Here is a 20,544-nt window from a genome sequence, read left to right as displayed (position 1 = left end):
CTTTAGTTAATTTAATTTTAATGAATCTATCTTTTCAACCCTAAATTTTATGAAATTGAAATACAAATCAAGTATTCTTGATGAAAATTTATCATACACAGTTGCAAAGCAACCCAATGACACCCTGTCTCTAAATAAAATACAAAAATAGGGCTACAGATGTGTATCAGTGATTGAGTGTCCCTGAGTTCAACTGCCAGTACCCGCCCCTCCCCCCCCATTAAAAAAGAGATCCGCTTGCCTCAACCTCCTGAATGGCTGATACTACAGAGTCACATCCCACAGTGTGGTGCCCAGATAAATGCAAACAATTTTAAGTTAGGAATAAACTTGTCAAAGGAGGTGAAAGATCTGGAAACTGGAGACTATAAAACCCTGAAATAAGTTGAAGAGGATACAGATAAGCAAAAAGTTATTAATAATAACAATAACTATATTTGTCAAAGTAATCTACAGATTAAATGTTATCTCTATGAAAAAAAATCTAAGTTATTTTTCACAGAAATAGAAAAAACTATCTTAAAATTTGTTTAGAACTTCCCCCCCAAAGAAAAGCCAAATAGGCAAAGTAACTTTTTTTGGGGGGGGGGTTGTACGGGGGATTGAATTCAGGGGCACTCAACCACTGAGCCACATCCCCAGCCCTATTTTGTATTTTCATTAGCGACAGGGTCTCACTGAGTTGCTTAGTGCTTTGCTTTTGCTGAGGCTGGCTTGGATCTCACAATCCTCATTAGGCAAAGTAATTTTTAGCAAAAAGAGCAAAGTTGAGCTGCAGAGGAGGAGGAGCAAAGTGACCACATACAGGTGGAGGACAGTAGCTCTCCCAGCCTGCTTCCATCTAGAGACAACAGCCAGGATGATGACCATCACCAAGGTCCCTGCAGACCTGGTGACACCAAGGTAACCCTGGTAGCCTACTCCTCTTGATTCCTCTTTCTATAATCTAATGCCTATGATCTAATACCTATGACCTAATACTTATGATCTAATACCTCTATATTCTCATCTACTACTTCATATACCCCACATCCTATAACCCCCCGCTCTTTGTCCACCATTAGAAACTGTAGGCCCTTATGCAAACCTACTACTTATATTGTAGATATTAATCAAACACATCATTTGTTTATTATGACAAAACTGTAATTGTATAACTAGGAGCTATCTGTTTTAAGGCTGCATATTGTGTGCTGCAAATATTGTTTTCCCCCTTAAAGATAAGGTAACCTGCAGGGACACTACAAGATTGTAGGGTAGAAACTGTAACACCTCAGAACCACACTGCTAGTGAGGAAGACACTTGGAACATGAAAAAAACAAGGGAAGAAAGTGCCCCAAACAAACCAAGATGGTGAAATAATAGAATCCATTGACAGCACAGTAGATAAAATGTCAGAGAAGGAATTCAGAATGTACATAATTAAAATGATCTGCAAAGCCAAGAATTATATGAGAGCAAATACAGGCAACAATTGATCACTTCAACAAAGAGATAAGAGAGCAAATAAAGGCAGCAAAAGATTACTTCAAGAAAGAGATAGAGATTCTGAAAACAAAAAACAAAACAGAAATCCCTGAAATGAAGGAAACAATAAACCAAGTAAAAAATTCAACAGAAAGCATCACCAACACACTAGATCACTTGGAAGACAGAACCTTCGGCGATGAAGACAAAATATATAATCTTGAAAATAAAGTTGACCACATAGTGAAGGTGGTAAGAAGCCATGAACAAAAATTCCAAGAATTATGGGATAACATAAAAAGACCAAATCTAAGAATTATTAGGACAGGGGAGGGCATAGAGATACAAATCAAAAGAATGTACAATCCATCTTGTCAATGAAATAATATCAGAAAATTTCCCAAATATGAAGAATGAATTGGAAAATCAAATATAAGAGGCTTACAGGACACCAAATGTACAAAATTACAACAGATCCACACCAATGCACATTATAATGAAAAATGCCTAGCATACAGAATAAGGATAGAATTTTAAAAGGTGCAAGAGAAAGCCACAATAAAAACAGCAATGAAAAATCAGCAAAGGGAGCAAGTATAGTAAAGGAAAAGCCAAACAAAAGAGAAACCAAGTGAAGTGAAAAACCAAAAATAAACCAAAATGACTGGAAATACAAACCATATTTTCAATAATAACTCTGAATGTTAATGTCCTAAACTCATCAATTAAGACTGGCAGATTGTATTTTTTAAAAAGACCTAACAATATGCTGCCTTGAAGAGACTCATCTCATAGGAAAAGACATCCACAGACTGAAGGTGAAAGGATGGGAAAAAACTTATCACTCACACGGCCCATGTAAACAAGCAGGGGTTTCCATTCTCATATCAAATAAAGTGGACTTCAAACCAAAGTTAGGCAGAAGGTATAAAGAAGATCATTTCAGCAGTATGCAGATTCCTTAAAAAACTTAAAATGGAGCTACCATTTGACCCAGCTATCCCACTCCTCGGTCTATACCCTAAAGACTTAAAAACAGCATACTGGGCTGGGATTGTGGTTCAGTGATAGAGTGCTTGCCTGGAATGTGTGAGGCCCTGGGTTCGATCCTCAGCACCACATAAAAATACATACATAAAATAAAGGTGTTGTGTCCAACCACAACTAAAATAAAAAAAATTTTTTTTTTTTTAAAACCCAGCATACTGGGCTCAGGGTTGTGGCTCAGTGGTAGAGCGCTTGCCTAGCGCATGCGAGTCCCTGGGTTCAATCCTCAGCACCACATATAAATAAATAAAAAGAAAGATATTGTGTCTAACTACAACTAAAAAAAAAAAAAAAAAAAAAAAAAGCATACTATAGTAGCACAGCCAGGAGAACACACACAATTTAAACAGATCAATTTCAAGCAAAGAAATAGAAAATGCCATCAAAAGCCCAGGACTTTTCTACAAGACCTTCAGAGAAGAATTAATACCAATACTCCTCAAAGTATTCCATGAAATAGAAAAGGAGGGAACCCTTCCAAACTCATTCTATGAGGCTAGTATCACCCTGATACCAAAACCAAAGACACATCAAGGAAAGAAAATTTCAGACCAATATCCCTGATGATCATAGACACAAAAATTCTCAATAAAATTCTGGCAAATCACATACAAAAACATATTAAAAAGATAGTGCACCACGATCAAGTAGGGTTAATCCCAGGGAAGCAAGGTTGGCTCAATATATGATAATCAATAAATGTAATACATCACATCAATAGACTTAAAGACAAGAATCATATGAACATCTCAATAGATGCAGAGAAATCATTTGACAAAATACAACACCCCTTCATTCTAAATGGAGAAAAATTGAAAGCATTCTCCCTAAAAACTGAAACAAGAGAAGGATGCCTTCTTTCACCACTTTTATTCAACATTGTCCTTGAAACTCTAGCCAGAACAATTAGGAGAAAGAAATTAAAGGGCTATGAATAGGAAAAGAAGAACTCAAACTACCATTATTTGCTAATGACATGATTCTATATTTATTTATTTAAAATATTTTGTTTTAGTAGTAGTTGGACACAACACCTTTATTTTATTTTTATGTGGTGCTGAGGATCGAACCCAGCACCCCGCATGTGCTATTCGAGTGGTCTACCGTGGAGCCACAATGCCAGCCCCCTGATTCTATATTTAAAAGAGCCAAAAAATTCCACCAGAAAACTTCTAGAACAAATAAATGAATGCAGCAAAGTAGGAGGATATAAAAACAACACCCACAAATCAAATGAATTTCTATACGTAAGTGACAAATTCACTGAAAGAGAAATTAGGAAAACTACCCTATTAACAATAGCCTCAAAAAAAAAAAACTTGAGAATCAATCTAATAAAAGAGGTGAATGAAGACTACAGAACACTAAAGAAAGAATTGAGGGGCTGGGGATGTGGCTCAATCGGTAGCGTGCTTGCCTGGCATGCGTGCAGCCCGGGTTTGTACCACATACAAACAAAGATGTTGTATCTGCCGAAAACTAATAAAATAAAATAAAACATTCTCTCTCTCTCTCTCTCTCTCTCTCTCTCTCTCTCTCTCTCTCTCAAAAAAATAGCTTTAAAAAAAAAGAAAGAATTGAAGAAGACCTTAGTAGATGGAAAGACTTTCCATGCTCCTGGACAGGCAGAATTAATTTAGTCAAAATGGCCATACTACCAAAAGTGTTATACAGATTTAATGCAATTCCTGTTAAAATCCCAATGTAGAGAAAGCCTCATGAAATTCGTTTGGAAAATAAGAGACCCAGAATAGCCAAAGCAATCTTTAACAAGAAGAATGAAGCATCACATACCAGTCCTAAAACTATACTACAGAGCAACAGTAACAAAAATGGCATGGTATTGGCACCAAAACAGACATGTAGACCAATGGTACAGAATAGAAGACACAGAGAAAACCCATATAAATACAGTTATCTCATGCTAGACAAGGTGCCAAAAACATACATTGGAGAAAAGATAGTCTATTCAACAAATGGTACTGGGAAAACTGGAAATCCATTATGTAGTAAAATGAAATTAAATCTCTCTCTCTCACCCTGAACAAACACCAATTCAAAGAGGATCAAAGACTTAGACACTAGGACAGAGACCCTGCACCTAATAGAAAAAAAGTAGGCCCAAATCTTCATCATGTTGGCTTAGGACCTGCCTTCCTTAACAAGACTCCTAAAAAGAGCAAGAAGTAAAATCAAGAATCAATGAATTGGATGGATTCAAACTCAATGGCTTCTTCTCAGCAAAAGAAACAATGAATGTTGTGATGAGAGAGCCTACAGAGTGGGAAACAATCTGTACCACACATACCTCAGATAGAGCACTGATCTCCAGGATAGATAAAGAACTCAAAAAACTCAACACCAAAAAAACAAATAACCCAATCAATAAATGGGCTAAGGAACTAAACAGACACTTCACAGAAGAAGAAATAAATCAATCAATAAATATGAAAAAATGTTCATCATCTCCAGCAATTAGAGAAATGCAAATCAAAACTCCTGTAAGATTTCATTCACTCCAGTCAGAATGGCAATTATCACAAATATGAGCAATAATAAGTGTTGGTGAGGATGTGAGGTAAAAAGTACATTATCCATTGCTGGTGGGACTGCAAAACTGGTGCAACCACTATGGAAAGCAGTATGGAGAAGCCTCAGAAAACTTGGAATGGAACCACCATTTGACCTGGCTGTCTCATTCCTTGGTCTATACCCAAAGGACTTAAAATCAGCATACCACAGCCACATCAATTTTTATAGCAGCTCAATTCACAATAGCTAAATTATGGAACAAAACTAGATGCCCTTCAACAGATGAATGGATAAAGACAATGTGGTACACATACACAATGGAATATTACTCAGCCTTAAAGAAGAATGAAATTATGACATTTGCAGGTAAATGGATGGAACTAGAGAATATCATGCTAAGTGAAATAAGCCAATCCTCCAAAAAACAAAAGCCAAATGTTTTCTGTGATAAGTAGATGCTGATCTATAGTGGTGTGGGGTGGGGTAAGGAAGAATGAAGGAACTTTGGTTTGTGTAGAGGGGATTGAGGGGTGGGGCGGGACTGTGGAAATGGGAAGGACAGTAGAATGAGACAGACATTATTACCCTATATACATGTATGATTACACTACTGAGTGACTCTGCACCATGTATAGCTAGAGGAATGAGATGTTGGCTCCATTTGTGTACATGTGCACAATATGTCAAAATGCATTCTACTGTCATGTATAACTAGTTACAACAACAACAACAACAAAAAAAAACACATAGCACAGCACACAACAACAAAACAAAGTTGTAAGCATCATAGTACCTGATTTTAAAACATGTGACAACGATACAGTAATCAAAATAGAATGGCACTGGCACGAAAATGACATACTAACCAAAGGAACAGAATTGAGAGAACAGAAATAAATCTGTGCAGTTATATGGCCACTTGATCTTCAACAATAGTGCCAAGACCACACAATGGGTGAAAGTGGGGGAAAGATGTCTCTTCAAAGAAGAGTTTTTGGAAAATTGTATATCCATATGAAGAACTAAACTGAACCTTTATCTCACACCATACACAAAATCAACCTGAAGTGGATGGAACACTTATGCATATCTGGAACATGACTAGATGAAAACCACTGGGCAAAAACTGCTCGACATTGGTGTGGTTGATGATTTTCACAAGCACAAGGACAAAAAAGCAAAAATAGGCAAGAGGGATTCCATTAGACTAAAAAGCTTCTACACAGCAAAGTGAATCATGAACAGTGAAGAGACAAAACATATTGAGAGAAAATATGAGAAACAATACATGTGAAGGTATTAGTATCAAAAATACATAAGGATGGCTGGAGTTGTGGCTCAGTGGTAGAGTGCTTGCCTAGCATGTGTGAGGCACTAGATTGGATTCTCAGAACTGAATATAAACAAATTAATAAGATAAAGGTTCATCAATATCTAAAATTTTTTTAAAAAAATACATAAGGAATTCAACTGAAGAAAAAAAAACCCGACTAATTAATTGACAAAGTCTAGAACAAAAACATAGCACAGCAAAACATACCACAGAGGGTACAGCATGTACTTGTTTAGCATGTAAAAGATTCTGGGTTCAGCCACATGCAGTGGTGCACACCTGTAATCCCAGCAGCTTGGGAAGCTGAGACAGGAGGATATCAAGTTCAAAGTTAGCCTCAGCAAAAAGCAAGGCACTAAGTAAGTCAGTGAGACCCTGTCTCTAATAAAATACAAAATGGGGCTGGGGATGTGGCTCAGTGGTTGAGTGCCCCTAAGTTCAATCCCCAGGACAAAAAAAAAAAAAAGTCCTGGGTTCAATCTCTAGCACCACAATAAATAAATAAATGAATAAAATAAAAATAAATGGGCAAAAAACCTTAATAGACATTAATCAAAAGATCTTACAAATGACCAACAGGTATATGAATGGTTGACATCAGAAATCACCAGGGAAAAGCAAATTAAAGCTGTGAGGAATCACTTCATACCTGTTAAAATAAATTTCCCCAAAAAGACAAAATATAAGCCAGGCATGGTGGGGAGGCTGAGGCAGGAGGATCCAAAAAACTGCAATTTAATGAGGCCCTAAACAACTTCACAAGACCCTGTCTTAAAATAGATAGATAGATAGATAGATAGATAGAGCGAGCTGGGGATATGGTTCAATGGTTAAGTGCATCTGCGTTCAATACTTGGTACCAAAAGAAAAGGACAAAAAAAGTAATAAGTACTGATGGTAAGGATATGGAGAAAAGAGTGCAAGAGTGAGAATGTAAATCGGCACATTACAGAAGACAGTATGGTGTGAGGTTCTTTAAAAAAATGTGAAAAAGAAATACCACGTGATACAGAAATCCCAATTCTGGGTAACCAACCATGTGATACAGAAATCCCAATTCTTAGTATACATCCAAGGAAATGAAATCCATATGTTGAGGATATATGTGCACTCCCATGTATACAGACCATACACACATGCATACATGAAAGAGAAAAAAATCTTGTAATTTGGAAAAACATGGACGAATTTGGAGGACATTATACTAAGCAAAATATGTCAGGCATAGAATGACAAACACTGCATGATCTCACATGCTGAATTCTTAGAAGCAGAGTGGTAGTTGCCAAGGGCTGGTGGGCTGGTGGTGGTGGTGGGAACAGATGTTGCTTTAAGGGTATAAAGTTAACTAGTTAAGACAGAATGAATATATTCTGGAGTTATGTATTATGACAATATTTAATGTATTGTTTTTTTGAAAACTACTAAGACAGTAGATTTTAAATGTTTTTACCACATACACGCAGACAACAAAGGATAACTATGTGAGGTGATGAATGTGTTTATTATCTTGATTGTGATATGCATCTCATATATATCAAAACATCACATTGTGCTGGGCGCCTTGGCACACACCTGTAATCCCAGCAGCCCAGGAGGCTGAGGCAGAAGGATTTTGAGTTCAAAGCCAGCCTTAGTAACTTAGTGAAGCCATAAGCAACTCAGCAAGACTCTGTCTCTAATAAAATACAAAAAGGGGCTAGGGATGTGGTTCATTGGTTAAGTACCCCTGGGTTCAATCCCCAGTATCAAAAACAAACAAACAACAAAAATTTTCTTAAAACCCAAACATCCAAAACATCCATTGTATATCATAAATACATACGATTTTGTCAATTAAACCTACAGGAAGCTGGAAAAATGTATTTGCAAAATAAAGTACAGACGCTCTTTGACTTACAATGGGGTGACATCCCAACAGATGAAAATATCCTAAATTAAAAGTGCATTTTATTACCCTTAAATCATGACCATTATAGCTTAACCTAGCCAACCTTAAACATGCTAACAACATTTAATTAGCCCACAGGTGGGCATCGTGAGATCGGATAATATCTCATATTGCTAGCTGAAAGATAGATCAAAATTCAAAAATTGAAGTTAGGTTTCTACTGAATGTGTATCACTTTTGCACTATTGTAAAGTTGAAAAATTTTAAGTCTAGGATCCCTGTTTTTATGTTACTGTGTGATGGATGGCAAAACCAGGTCTGGATGTAAAATAAACTATAAGAACACTGTTTTGAGAATTAGTGCCTAGGAAAGGGAGAGTTTCCCTCCCCTTTCTGGTCAGCTCTTCTTCAGAAAACCTAATTAACACAATAGACCTCTACCTCTTGGATTGTGAATAACTACCCTTAGGAATCTAACTACTTCCCTTGAAGTGTAAATGTCCTTGTTGAGGATACAGATTTATCTAAGGCCTTGTGAGAGAAGCCAGTTCTTACTGCCCTCTGCTTCTGTAAACATGCTTCCTGCTAGAAACCCTGTGCATGACCATATATTGTGCATACTAGAAATTTTATGGCAGTGGATAGCCTCTAAATAGACTTGTGAGAACTAAAGATGGGGGCTCAGAATTTGTAGTGTGATCTCTGGTTCTCTCCAAGTGCCGCTTCTTGTCTGATTCCTGCAACAACTAAATGATAATGAAAATGAAACTTTCAGTGCCTTAGTGGAGATGTCATGTCACTTGACAAACAAAACTTGTGTTTAATAAATGTGAAAATCTCCCAATTAATGCAGAAATATGAATGGTTTTGTTTAAAAAAAAAAGTCTTTTTTTGGAGCTGGGTTTTGAACCTGGGGCCTTGTGCATGCTATACAATCACTCTACCACTGAGCTAAACCGCAAGTCCAAAAAGAGTTCCTTGAGGTTCTCTTGGCCCACTCCTTTTCAGTATATTCAAAGATTGATGGTACCATTTTAAATTAGGAATATGGTCAAAGTTGCTTTACTGCTCATTCTTTTGGTTTCCTTATCTATAACTGAGGATACTAAGAAATAAAAGTACACTTTCACAGTAATTGGGAATGAGTTAAATGTGAAGTGCTAAGAAAAGAGCATGGAATACAACCAAGTGCTTATTTTTTAGCACTGGCTATTGTTATTAACACCTTTTCTAAGGCATGGTTTCACTATCACTTGAGGCTTGTGACTTCCATGTCCACCACAGCTATTTGTCCTGCCATTTCTTCTACCTCCTAAGTCATGTCCACTTAGATATATGCATGCCACCTCAAGTGAAGTAAATCAACTCCATACCAAACTAGTCTTTTTAAATGTTATTTCTGTTAATGTTTTTATTGTGATTTCAGTTACACTGTTAATCTTGGAATCATCTTTTCCTTTTACATGAGACAAAATGCCGTTTTTCATTATTTAGAAAGGCCATGCTTATTCACTGTAGAAGATTTGGATAACATGGAAAGACCAAATAGGCAAAAATTGTTCCTAACCAGAACATCCTAAATTTCTATTTAAAATATCAACATGTTTGATGTTTTCCCACAGAATCATACTTTTTTCTTTTAAATTGTGGTGGGTTTTTTTTGTTTGTTTTTAGTTGTAGATGCACACATACCTTTATTCATTGATATGCGGTGCTGAGGGTCAAACCCCATCACACACCTGTGCGAGCCAAACGCTCAGGCACAGCCCCTGTCTGAAACGTCCTCACCACTGGAAGCATTCCACAGATCTTGTCTGAAGCTGAGACTGTAAAGTGCAAATTCCTAAAGTAAGCCTTCCTGAAGATCCGGAAAATACCAGTGGCTCAAAAGTCTCAAAGCTCATACCGACAGCATTGTTGTGCGTTAGAATGTAGGAGGAGGAGGGCAGCCCCGCACCCTACCCGCCTCTCACAAGGTCACGGTGGGAACCCACAGCACGCGTGCCCACCTTCTGACCACTCACTTCGGAGTCCCGTTTAGAGGTAGGAACTGAAAGGCGCGCTCCACACGCGCACGTCGGACGCACCCTATTGGACCAACCGCTTCCACAAAGGTCGTTCCCACTTTCACGCCCGACCCCTACGGCCTGTTTTTATGGATGCGGTATCGCCCGGCATCCAGAACCGATCAGCAGAATTTTACAGAACTCAGAAGGGAGACAGGTACCTCGGGCGCCGAGCCTCTCTTCCCGCCTCACCGGGCGCCCTCTACCTAGCCACCCGTCACCCCCCGCCCTCAGCGTTGGAGGAATGGCGCGCCGAGTCGCAGGCGGGCGGGCGGGCGGGCCGGCCGTGCGCACCGGGGACGCCGCCGTCGACGGCGCGGCGCACACTAGTGGCGCCAGACGCACGCACGCCGGCCTGCCCCCCCGCCGGCCACGACGCTGCGTCACGGGTTTTCAGGCGCTGAGCTCCTGGAGACAGCCTGCCGCGGGGCCTCGGGTCGGCCTTCCCGCGCTCCGGGAGCCCGCTCGGCGGCGCGATGAGGCGCAGCAAGGCCGACGTGGAGCGGTATATCGCCTCCGTGCAGGGTTCCGCCCCGTCGCCGCGAGAGGTGAGTGGGTCCGGAAAGACCGGCGGCCTTTTCTGGTCCCGGCCGCGGCGCCGGCGTCATGGCTCCCGGCGGCCGCCGCTGCCTGGCGCTTTTCGAACGTGGGGCGCCGGCCGGCTGGCGCGCTCCTGGGGGCGGCGTGGCGCGCTCGAGCGCAGGGTGGAGGCGTGAGAGTACCGTCGAGGGCGGGGGCTCCGGGCGCCGGTGTTTGCTCTTCCTCCGGGCCCTCCTGTCCACCGTCCTCCCTCGCGGGCCCGCCGGGGCCAGCTCTCCCCTGGCCTTCGGCGTGCTGGGCCCTCGCGGCCTCGTCCCCGTGTTGGGGCGTCCGCCGGCCCCCAGTTGGCGCTCCCAGTGCCGCATCCAGCCGGGTCCTTTCCGTCTGCACAAGACCCTGCGGCGGAGGGAGAGACCCGGTCAGAACTGACGCAGCTCCACGGTGGGCTTTCAGCGCCAGAGCGGGTGACATCGTGCGCGTCTGGCGGACCGGAGCAGTCCCGCCGCGCGAACGACCCGGGAAGGCCCCCGGTTTCGAGGCTTGTATTGCTGTGCCTTTGTAAACGACTTTTTCCTCTCCCCCGTACCTCTCTGGGAACTGCTTTACCTCCCCCTCCCCGCCCTTAATTTTAAAGGGAAATCTCTGGAACTTTGAATTTCTTACAGATCACTGCTCAATGGTTTTTTAAGCTTTTTCATACACTTGCTCTTATGGCATTTTTCCTTTTTTTTTAAGGTCAGTAACGTGTTAGATGTATTTTGGGTTTAACTAAACTAGTAATTGGATGTGGAGAATAAAGAAAAAGCCATCAAAGGTGGATGTGCACAGGATCTTGAGTCACTTTGGGGTTCAGTTGTCACACCTTTACCATTTATATTGGAATTTGAGACATGTTGAACTTTTCATCAATAAAATTGACTGGTGACATTGATTGAATTAGGATGATCTGTGTTAAACATTTAGGGCAGTGCTTGAGTATAGTACTAAATAAACGTTAGCTTCAGTTATTTTTAGTACGGCTAAAGGGACATTAACTCAAGGTCTGTTTTGGGCAAGAACCTATGAGAGTATATCTATAAATAATATTTTTTTTAAAGAAACTTATGGATGATCATGATTATAACAGTAACATAATTGTGTGTGTGTGTGTGTGGGGGGGGGTTTCACCATAATTACGCTGAGCTTGTTTTTCACAACCAACAAGCCATTGGGTTTTGAGACTTGCAGAGGTTAAGATACCAGGTAGGGGGCTCAGCAGGATTAAACTTTGTTTATATTAAACTAAACTTTATTGGGAGGGTTTCTGTAACTCCTGAAATTGAAGCAATTTTAGAGCTTCCTTGGAATTCTTAATAGATTAAGAATCACTGGACTAAACAGAAGTTAGAATGGTTTTTGAACTACGTAGCTTTTCCATCAAATAAAGTGGGGTGGGGGCAAAATATTTAGAATTGATTATTATGGCCACCCCTTTTTTACACTTAAAAGAGTATTATTTTGGTCATGTGTGTTTCCTTAAACAAGATGAAATCGTTTATCTTAGAATCTGAGGGTTTCAATGGAATATGGATTAGCTAAGTGAGTAACTTTGAAACATGTGAAGCTCTTCTCTAAAGTTAGTTCTGAGTGAAATGACAAATTAGTGTGCTTCAGATAGCTTGGAAGGGTGATTGTGGCCAGGGCAATGGCTGTAAAGAATAGAAAGGATTAATGTCTTCTTTTCTTCCAATTTGGCAGAGTCTGGCCATCTTTGAACTGGCCATGCTTTCTAGGATGTCCAAATTCTGGAGTGTGTTGATGTGTCTGTAATCTCATATCTTCCCAGTCTTTGTACTTTAATTTGTTCATCCTGCTAATTTACTTTCCTTCCTTTCTTCCCTCTCCTCCTCTTTTCTTTCCTTCTTCCTTCCCTCCCATTGAACCTAGTGACACTTTACTACTGAGCTGTGTCCCCAACCCTTTTTACATTTTATTATGATTCTAGGTCTTGCTAAGTTGCAGAGGCTTTCCTCAGTTTTGTGGACCTCCAGCTTTGCTGGATTCCAAGGTATGCCACCATGCTGGGCTCATTTTGTCATTTTCTTCTCTTTTGCTTTGTGCTTGTTGAAAATGTCATTCTTTCTATAGTTTTTCTGTTTCCAAATTGCTTCTGTTTAGTTTTGTTAGATTCAGTGTAGTTGGCTTCCCATTCTACTGATTCAGAAGCTACTGGATAGTTCTTAGTTATTTTTCTACCATTTACATCTGTACTTTGGGGGGCAGGCAGCGGGGTACCTGGGATTGAACTCAGGGGCACTTGACCACTGAGTCACATCCCCAGCCCTATTTTGTATTTTATTTAGAGATAGGGTCTCACTGAGTTGCTTTTGCTCAGGCTGGTTTTGAACTTGTGATCCTCCTGTCTGAGTCTCACCACTAGGATTACAGGCATGCACCACCTCACTCGGTCATACTTTTGAGTAACATACATGTATACTTTTATGTCTTGATCCTCTCTCCCTTATTTACTGGCATTCTGTTGTACATCTCCAGTACAGGCATTTGATCACCCCTCATTTTGCCTGTATTGTTATTGCAGCTTTTGGCTAAATGAATATTTAGCATTTATGTGATGATAAGTTGAATATTTTTGTATTTGAGTTATTTTTGTTATATAGTTTTATTTTTCCTGGAGTTAATTTTTTTTCATTTGTGTATGATGTATTGTATAGATTCTTTATTCCAACTCAGCAATTTAAACTCTTTTAAGTGTGATCAAACAGGTCACCTATCCCACAATTTCATTTTAAAAAGATTAAAAAAACCATTCATTTATTTTATTTATTTGTTTTTATGTGGTGCTGAGGATTGAACCCAGGGCCTCACTTGTGAGAGATGAGCTGAGCCACAACCCCAGCCCCTCCTGTTTTTTTAAAAAATCTTTTTCTTTGAGGGATTTTTCTCCATGTTGCCTGGGCTGGCTGGCCTTGAACTCTTGGGCATAATCTATCCCTCTTGTTTTAGCCTTCTGGGTAGCTGGGATTATAGCCACTGTACTAACCTTTTTTTTATTTGAGTACTGGGAATTGAACCCAGAGGCACTTTACCACTGAGCTACTTTTTTTATATTTATTTTTTTAGTTATAGGTGGACACAATATCTTTATTTTATATTTATGTGGTGCTGAGGATTGAACCCAGTTCCTCACTCTTGTTATGTGAGCGCACTACCTCTGAGCCACAACTCAATTCCCAGTACTCAATTGAGCCACAATCCTAGCCCCACCACTGAGTTACTTTTTTTTTTTTAAGAGAGAGTGAGAGAGGAGAGAGAGAGAGAATTTTTTTAATATTTATTTTTTAGTTTTTAGCGGACACAACATCTTTGTTGGTATGTGGTGCTGAGGATCAAACCTGGGCCACACGCATGCCAGGCGAGCGTGCTACCGCTTGAGCCACATCCCCAGCCCCACTGAGCTACTTTTTATTTTTGATTTTGAGACAGGGTCTCACTGAGTTGCTTAGGGCCTGTCAAATTGCTGAGGCTGGCCTGGAATTTGAATCCACCTGCTTTAGCCTCCCAAGTTGCTGGGATTGCAGGCCTGTGCCACCCGACTTTTTTTTTTTTTTTCTAGTTTAAAGAGACCTCTAGTCTTAATTGCTCCTCCTCGTCTGATTTGCCTTTCTGCTTCCTACAGAGCTGTGCTCCTGGGACTTTCCATTGCTATCACCTTGGGAATTCCCTTCACTTCTTTTTTTGTGTTAGACCTTCTGTTTCTTGTATTCCAGGTCCAATTGAAAATACTTTATTTGTTTTGGTACAACATAGTCACATTTTTTTTTACATTGTATATCTGAAAAACCCAATTTGATTTAATAATTTGGTTATCAAAATCTTGGTTCAGAATAATTTTTTTCTTAGTTGAGAGCATTGTTCCATTTTGTAATAGCTCTAGTTTGGTGGAATTCTAGTTCTTGAGAATTTACAGATTGTCCTTATTTTCTCCAGTTCTGGAACATTTGTTACATTATTTCTTTTATCATTTTTTTCTCTCTTACCTCTCTGATGTTTTTATTATATTAACAGAGAGGTGAACCTTTGAAACTGAGTACAAAATTATTTGTTGCAACCATTTGGAGGGGGTGCTGTAAGAGAGGGGAAGTAAGTTGTGCAGAATGGAGATAATATTCTTCTAAAGATCATTTTTTGGGGGAGGCGTACCAGGTGTGCTTAACCCTAAGCTACATTCCAAGCCCTTTTGTGCTTAACCCTAAGCCTCCCCCCAAAATGGTGAGTTGCTTAGCGCCTTGTTTTTGCTGAGGCTGACTTTGAACTCACCATGCTCCTGTCTCAGCCTTCCCAGCTGCTGGGATTATAAGCCTGCATCCCTATGCCCAGCTAAGGAATCTCTTAGATTACTTGTGCAGGTTGAGCATCCCTAATTTAAAAATCCAAACTCTGGAATGCTGGCATTTTGCCACAAGTGAATAATTATACACACCCAATTTGTAGGACTTCTAGTCCTAAGCATTTCAGATAAGGGATATTAAACCAATAATACCTAATATAGTGTAAATGCAGTATAAGTAGTATTTATGCTGTGTTATTTCAGGAATAATGACAGACAAAAAAAGTCTGTACGTGTTTAGTACAGATGCCTTTTGGGGGAATATTTTTCCCCCATTCAGATTGGTTGAATCTGAATGTGGGAATGGAGGGGACAACTATATGCTAAAATTTGCCATTTTAACCAATTTTAATTGTTCAGTTTGGTGGCATTACTTAACATTCACAATGTTGTTAAATTATAGCTATTATTTCCAAAATTTTTTATCATTCTAAACAGAAATGTGAAATCATTAAGGAGTGATGTCACAGTTCCACCTTCCTGCTCCCTAACCCCCCTAATTATCTGTCTTCTACTTTGGAGTTTTATGGATTTTTGCCTATTATAGGTATTTCATGTAAAAGATCATACCATATTTGTTTTTTGTCTCTGGCTCATTTCTCAACATATTTTCAGGTTTTATCTGTATTATAACATGTCAGAACTTTATACCTTTTTATGGCTTAACAATCCATTGCATATATTTATTATAGTGCATGTATACACTGCATTTATGTTTGTTTGTTTGTAGACACCTGGGTTTCTGTTTTGGCTTTTGTGAATAATGCAGTGAACCCTGGTGTACAAGTATTCTAGTGCATTCTTTGAATTCCCTTGGGCATTGTGTTTTTTCCATATCCTTGTCAAACACTTGCTTTTTTTTTTTTTTTTTAATAACTATCCTGATAGATGTGAAGTGGTATCTCCTGGTTTTGGCTTGCATTTTCATAATGCCTAACAGTACTGAGCATCTTTTCACCTTTGTTTTGGATTTTTAAAAATCAACTTGTCTTTTTTTGAGTTGTAGAAATTCTTTATATATTTAGATTATTAAATTCTTACCCGATATATGACTTCCAAATATTTTCTTCTATTCTGTAGATTGTCTTTTCACTTTCTTGTTATCAATTGAAGAAAAGTTTTTGATTTTGATGAAGTTCATTTTATCTATTTTTCTTTTGTTTCTTGTGCTTTTGCTGTCATATCTGATTACCAAATACCAGTTCATAAAAATTTACTGCTGTATTTTCTTCTGAGTTTTAATGGTTTTCAGCCTTATATTCTATAAATCCTTGATCCATTTTAAGTTACTTTTTGTATATTCTGTGAGGTAAGGGTTTAACTTCATTCTTTCCCATGTGGAAATCCAGTTGTATCGTCACCAACTTTGAAGAAGCTGTTCTTTACTCTGTCGAATGCCTTGGACCCTTGTCAAAAATCAAGTGGTTATAGATGATGGATTTATTACATTTCTATAGTCTGTTCTATCTGTTCCTATGCTAGTACTACATTGTTTTAGTTGCTAAGTTTTGAAATTGGTGAGTTTCCTCAGCTTTATTCTTTTCAAGAATGTTTGACTATTTGGGGCCCCTTACAATCCCACATAAATTTGAAGACTGGCTTTTTCATTTCTGCAAAAAAAAAAAAAGTTTAATTGGAATTTTGATAGTGCACTGAATCTGTAGATTGCTTTGGATAATATTGACATCTTGAAAATATTAGGTCTTCCTATCCATGAACACAGAAGTCTTTGCATTTATTTAAAGTCTCTTTTGCAGTACAGGGTATCAAACCAGGGGAATTGTGAATTGTGTATGCTAGGCAAGCACTCTACCACTGAGGCTGGTTTAGTATTTGGGATTCTCAGCCTTCTGAACTGAAACTACTGGGGTTACAGGTATGTGCCACCATGCCTGGCTATTTAAGTCTCTAATTTTTTTAGGTAATGCTTTTTTTCAGGGTGCAAAGTTTTTACCTGCTTCGTTGAATTTATTCTGATACTTTATTCTTCTAGATGCTATTATAAATGGAATTGCTTTTTAATTTTTTTTGTTTGATTTTGTTTTTAATTAACTTACTTTACAAATTTGTGCTGACGATAGTGCTTGTAGTCATTCTGATGAGTTGGCAAGAGTATCACCAATCATACATAATAGTAGTTGTCAACTTTTTGAATAGCTGTTTAACAAAAATCCTGAATTTTAATATCTGACTTTATTTAGATTCAAAAATAATTGTGTATGTGTTTTTCTTTTTGACAGTGCTGATGATCAAATCCAGGGTGTCACAAAAGTAAAGTTTTACTTGATATTTTATTTTGTCGTGTTGATTTAAAACATCTGACCCTGGCCTGGGGCATTGTAGCCCAGTGGAGAGTGCTTGCCTAGCATATGTGAGGCATGGGGTTCAATTCTCAGCACCACATATAAATAAATAAATAAAGGTCCATCAACAATTAAAAAAATATTTTAAACAAATCTTGACCCTTACAGATCATCTATAAAATATGAAAAGTGTCATTTTTTAAAATGTTACACATCCACACTAAAATGCCTTTCAACAAGTAAAAGATAGCATTTTAAAAACAGGGAATTTTAGTTAATTGGAATGTTAAAACCAAGAATATAAACATTGCTACCTTTAGGCCAGTGAAAACAGGTGAATCTTGCTTGGTTCTGGGACAGAAGGGATTTCCCCTATATTTAAACATAGTTATGTAACCAGTTATATAAATCTGAACTCCAGTGGGTTTTGATGTGGCATTCCCCATATTTGTGAAAAATTGAACATTTTTAATGAAATCCAGTCATATTGTTAGGGAAACAGTGATAGCATTTACTGAAGTGGAACTACTACCAAAATTGTGACAAGTTCATATTCATTTAACCACAAGACATAAATTTAGGTCTATCCAGCAAAAGTATTTTGTTAGCAGTTCATAAGCTGAATTCTAGTGTACAAGATCAGTTAAACTATGATAAAAAATTTTAAAAAGCCAAAAGAAAGACTATTCTGTAATCAGTAAGGCAGTGACTATTATTCGTTAGGAGCTTTTTTGAGATAAGCTTCCAAGTTTGCCTTTCTGCCACCTTTTCCTTTTTTTTCCTTTTTTATTTTTATTTTTTGCCTGAAGATGGACCAACCAGCCTACCTACCTTACTATCTTCCTTCCTTTTTTTCTTTCTTTTGCTGAGAACTGAACTCAGTGCTTCACACATGCTAGGCAAGTACTCTACCACTGAGCCACAATCCCAGCCCCTCTGCCACCTTCTTAATGCCAATAAAGATCATTTTTGTTACAGGGGTGTACTTCTTGAGATTCTCCAAATACTCTCATCAGCTCTTTCTCTCCCCAAGTGATGCCTTTGTTCTTGTTGGCATTTGTGTAAGAGAATCCAATGACTTGCCCTGTCTTCCTTCCACACAGACAGTGGAAATTTGGCCCCAGTCTTTACACTTGACCTTCTGTGTTTTTTTGGGGGGGAGGGTGGGGGTACTGGGGATTGAACCCAGGGGTGCTTAACTACTGAGCTACATTCCCAGCCCCTTTTAATATTTAATTGTAGATAGAGTCTTTCTGAGTTGCTGATGGCCTTCATAGGTGGACACAATACCTTTATTTTATTTATTTATGTATTATGTGGTGCTGAGGATAGAACCTAGTGCCTTACGTGTTCTAGGCTAGCACTCTACCACCGAGCTACAACCCTAGCCCTGTGCTTGACCTTAAGAACACTCATTTTTATTTTGTTCTTTTGTCATTAGCTCTGTGAAGGTTCCTGCTTAGAAGCTGGATGTCCCACCCTCTTTGTAATCACTTTTTCTGATTGTTCATTGCTGGTATATAAAAACCATAGTTGACTTTGTTGGTCTTGCCTTGCGCATTCTAGGCAAATACTCTTACCATTGATCCATACCTTGTGCCAGCTCAAATACATTCGTTTTTTAGCTCAACTAACTTTTTAATGGACATTCTGAAATTTTCTCTCTATTAGATTAAGTCTTCTGCAAGTAGAGATAGTTTGCTTCTTCCCTTTTAATTTGCATGACATTTATTTGTCTGTTTGTTTGTTTGTTTATTTATTTATTTATTTATCTTATCAAATTACCATGGCTAGAAGTGCAGTACGATGTCAGAATGGTAGTACTGAAAGTGGCATCCTTTCTGTAATCCCAATCTTATGGGAAGAGCTTTTAGTCTTTCACCTTTGAGTTTAATGTTAGCTATGGGGTTTCCATATGGCTTTAATCATGTTGAGGACATTATCCTTTATCCATAGTTTTCTGAGGGTTTTTGATTATGGAAGTGTTAAATATATTAAACTGCCTTTTTGTCTATTTTATGCCTTTGTATTTAAAAATCCTTGAGTTAGGTTTTTTTGGGGGGGTGGTGGTGTAAGGGATATTGAACTCAGGGGCATTCAACCACTGAGCCACATCCCCAGCCCTGTTTTGTATTTTTTAAAAAATATTTTTTAGTTGTAGATAAACACAATATCTTTATTTGTTTATTCATTTTTATGTGGTGCTGAGAATCTAACCCAGGGCCTCACACCTGCAAGGAAAACGTTCTACCACTGAGGTACAGCCCCAGCCCTCCTGTTTTGTGTTTTATTTAGAGACAGTTTCTCACTGAGTTGCTTAGTGCCTCAGTTGTCCTGAGGCTGGCTTTGAACTCGAGATCTTGCTGCCTCAGCCTCCCAGGCTGCTGGGATTCTTGGCGTGCCACAGAGCCTGGCTCTTGAGTAAGTTTATGGTTAGAAAAACAATCTGCTAAGGTGGGGATGTAGGTTAAGTGCCCCAGGGTTTAATATGGTACTAAAATACATATGTATATACATACTTAAAATACATACATAAATAAAATACTAAACCGAAACAAAAAAAAACAACCCCCATAATCTTTCTTGCTATAGTAGCAAGTGGCTATCATCTTTAGTGAGGATTGGAAGTTGGGTAGAAGAAAGGGATTTTAATAAGTTAAGATTCCATAACATAGCGATTGGGTGGTATGGATAAAAGATTGGATAAAGGTGGATTATTTAATGTTACTTGAATAATTGACTGCTAATGATTTTTTTAAATGAATGTTGTGGTCTGTATGTAACAAAAATGCCAGATTTAAAAGTGATTTTAGAGAAACTAAAGGGCAATAGGGATAAATGTCTCATGGATCTCAATTGAGAAAGATCTTTCTTACTATATAAGTGGTGAGATTAAACAGCAAATATTCTTCAACATCCTATTTCACAAACATATTAAACATACACAAATGACAACTGGGAAAAATGCAAAAAAGCC

The 20,544-nt window shown here is 38.6% G+C and overlaps 1 protein-coding gene across 8 annotated transcripts in view; it reads left to right on the top strand.

Moving 5' to 3' along the window:
• The first annotated feature begins 10,697 nt into the window (after window positions 1–10,697).
• LOC101974817 (E3 SUMO-protein ligase RanBP2) overlaps window positions 10,698–20,544 on the top strand; it is a 72,807-nt gene continuing 62,960 nt past the window's right edge. For 6 of the 8 annotated variants that reach the window (XM_078028840.1, XM_078028837.1, XM_078028838.1 and 3 more), the window contains exon 1: window positions 10,704–10,885. In XM_078028840.1, coding sequence (XP_077884966.1) covers window positions 10,814–10,885 — 72 coding nt within the window. In that variant the 5' untranslated portion in view covers window positions 10,704–10,813. Of the gene's footprint in view, window positions 10,886–20,544 lie in introns of all 8 variants that reach the window. The other 2 variants (XM_078028843.1, XM_078028842.1) reach the window with 2 other exon arrangements.

This window comes from Ictidomys tridecemlineatus, chromosome 12, assembly GCF_052094955.1.
Source record: "Ictidomys tridecemlineatus isolate mIctTri1 chromosome 12, mIctTri1.hap1, whole genome shotgun sequence".
NCBI lineage: Eukaryota > Metazoa > Chordata > Mammalia > Rodentia > Sciuridae > Ictidomys > Ictidomys tridecemlineatus.
The sequence above is the reverse complement of the archived record's forward strand: the minus strand, read 5'-3'. Positions and strand labels throughout refer to the sequence as shown.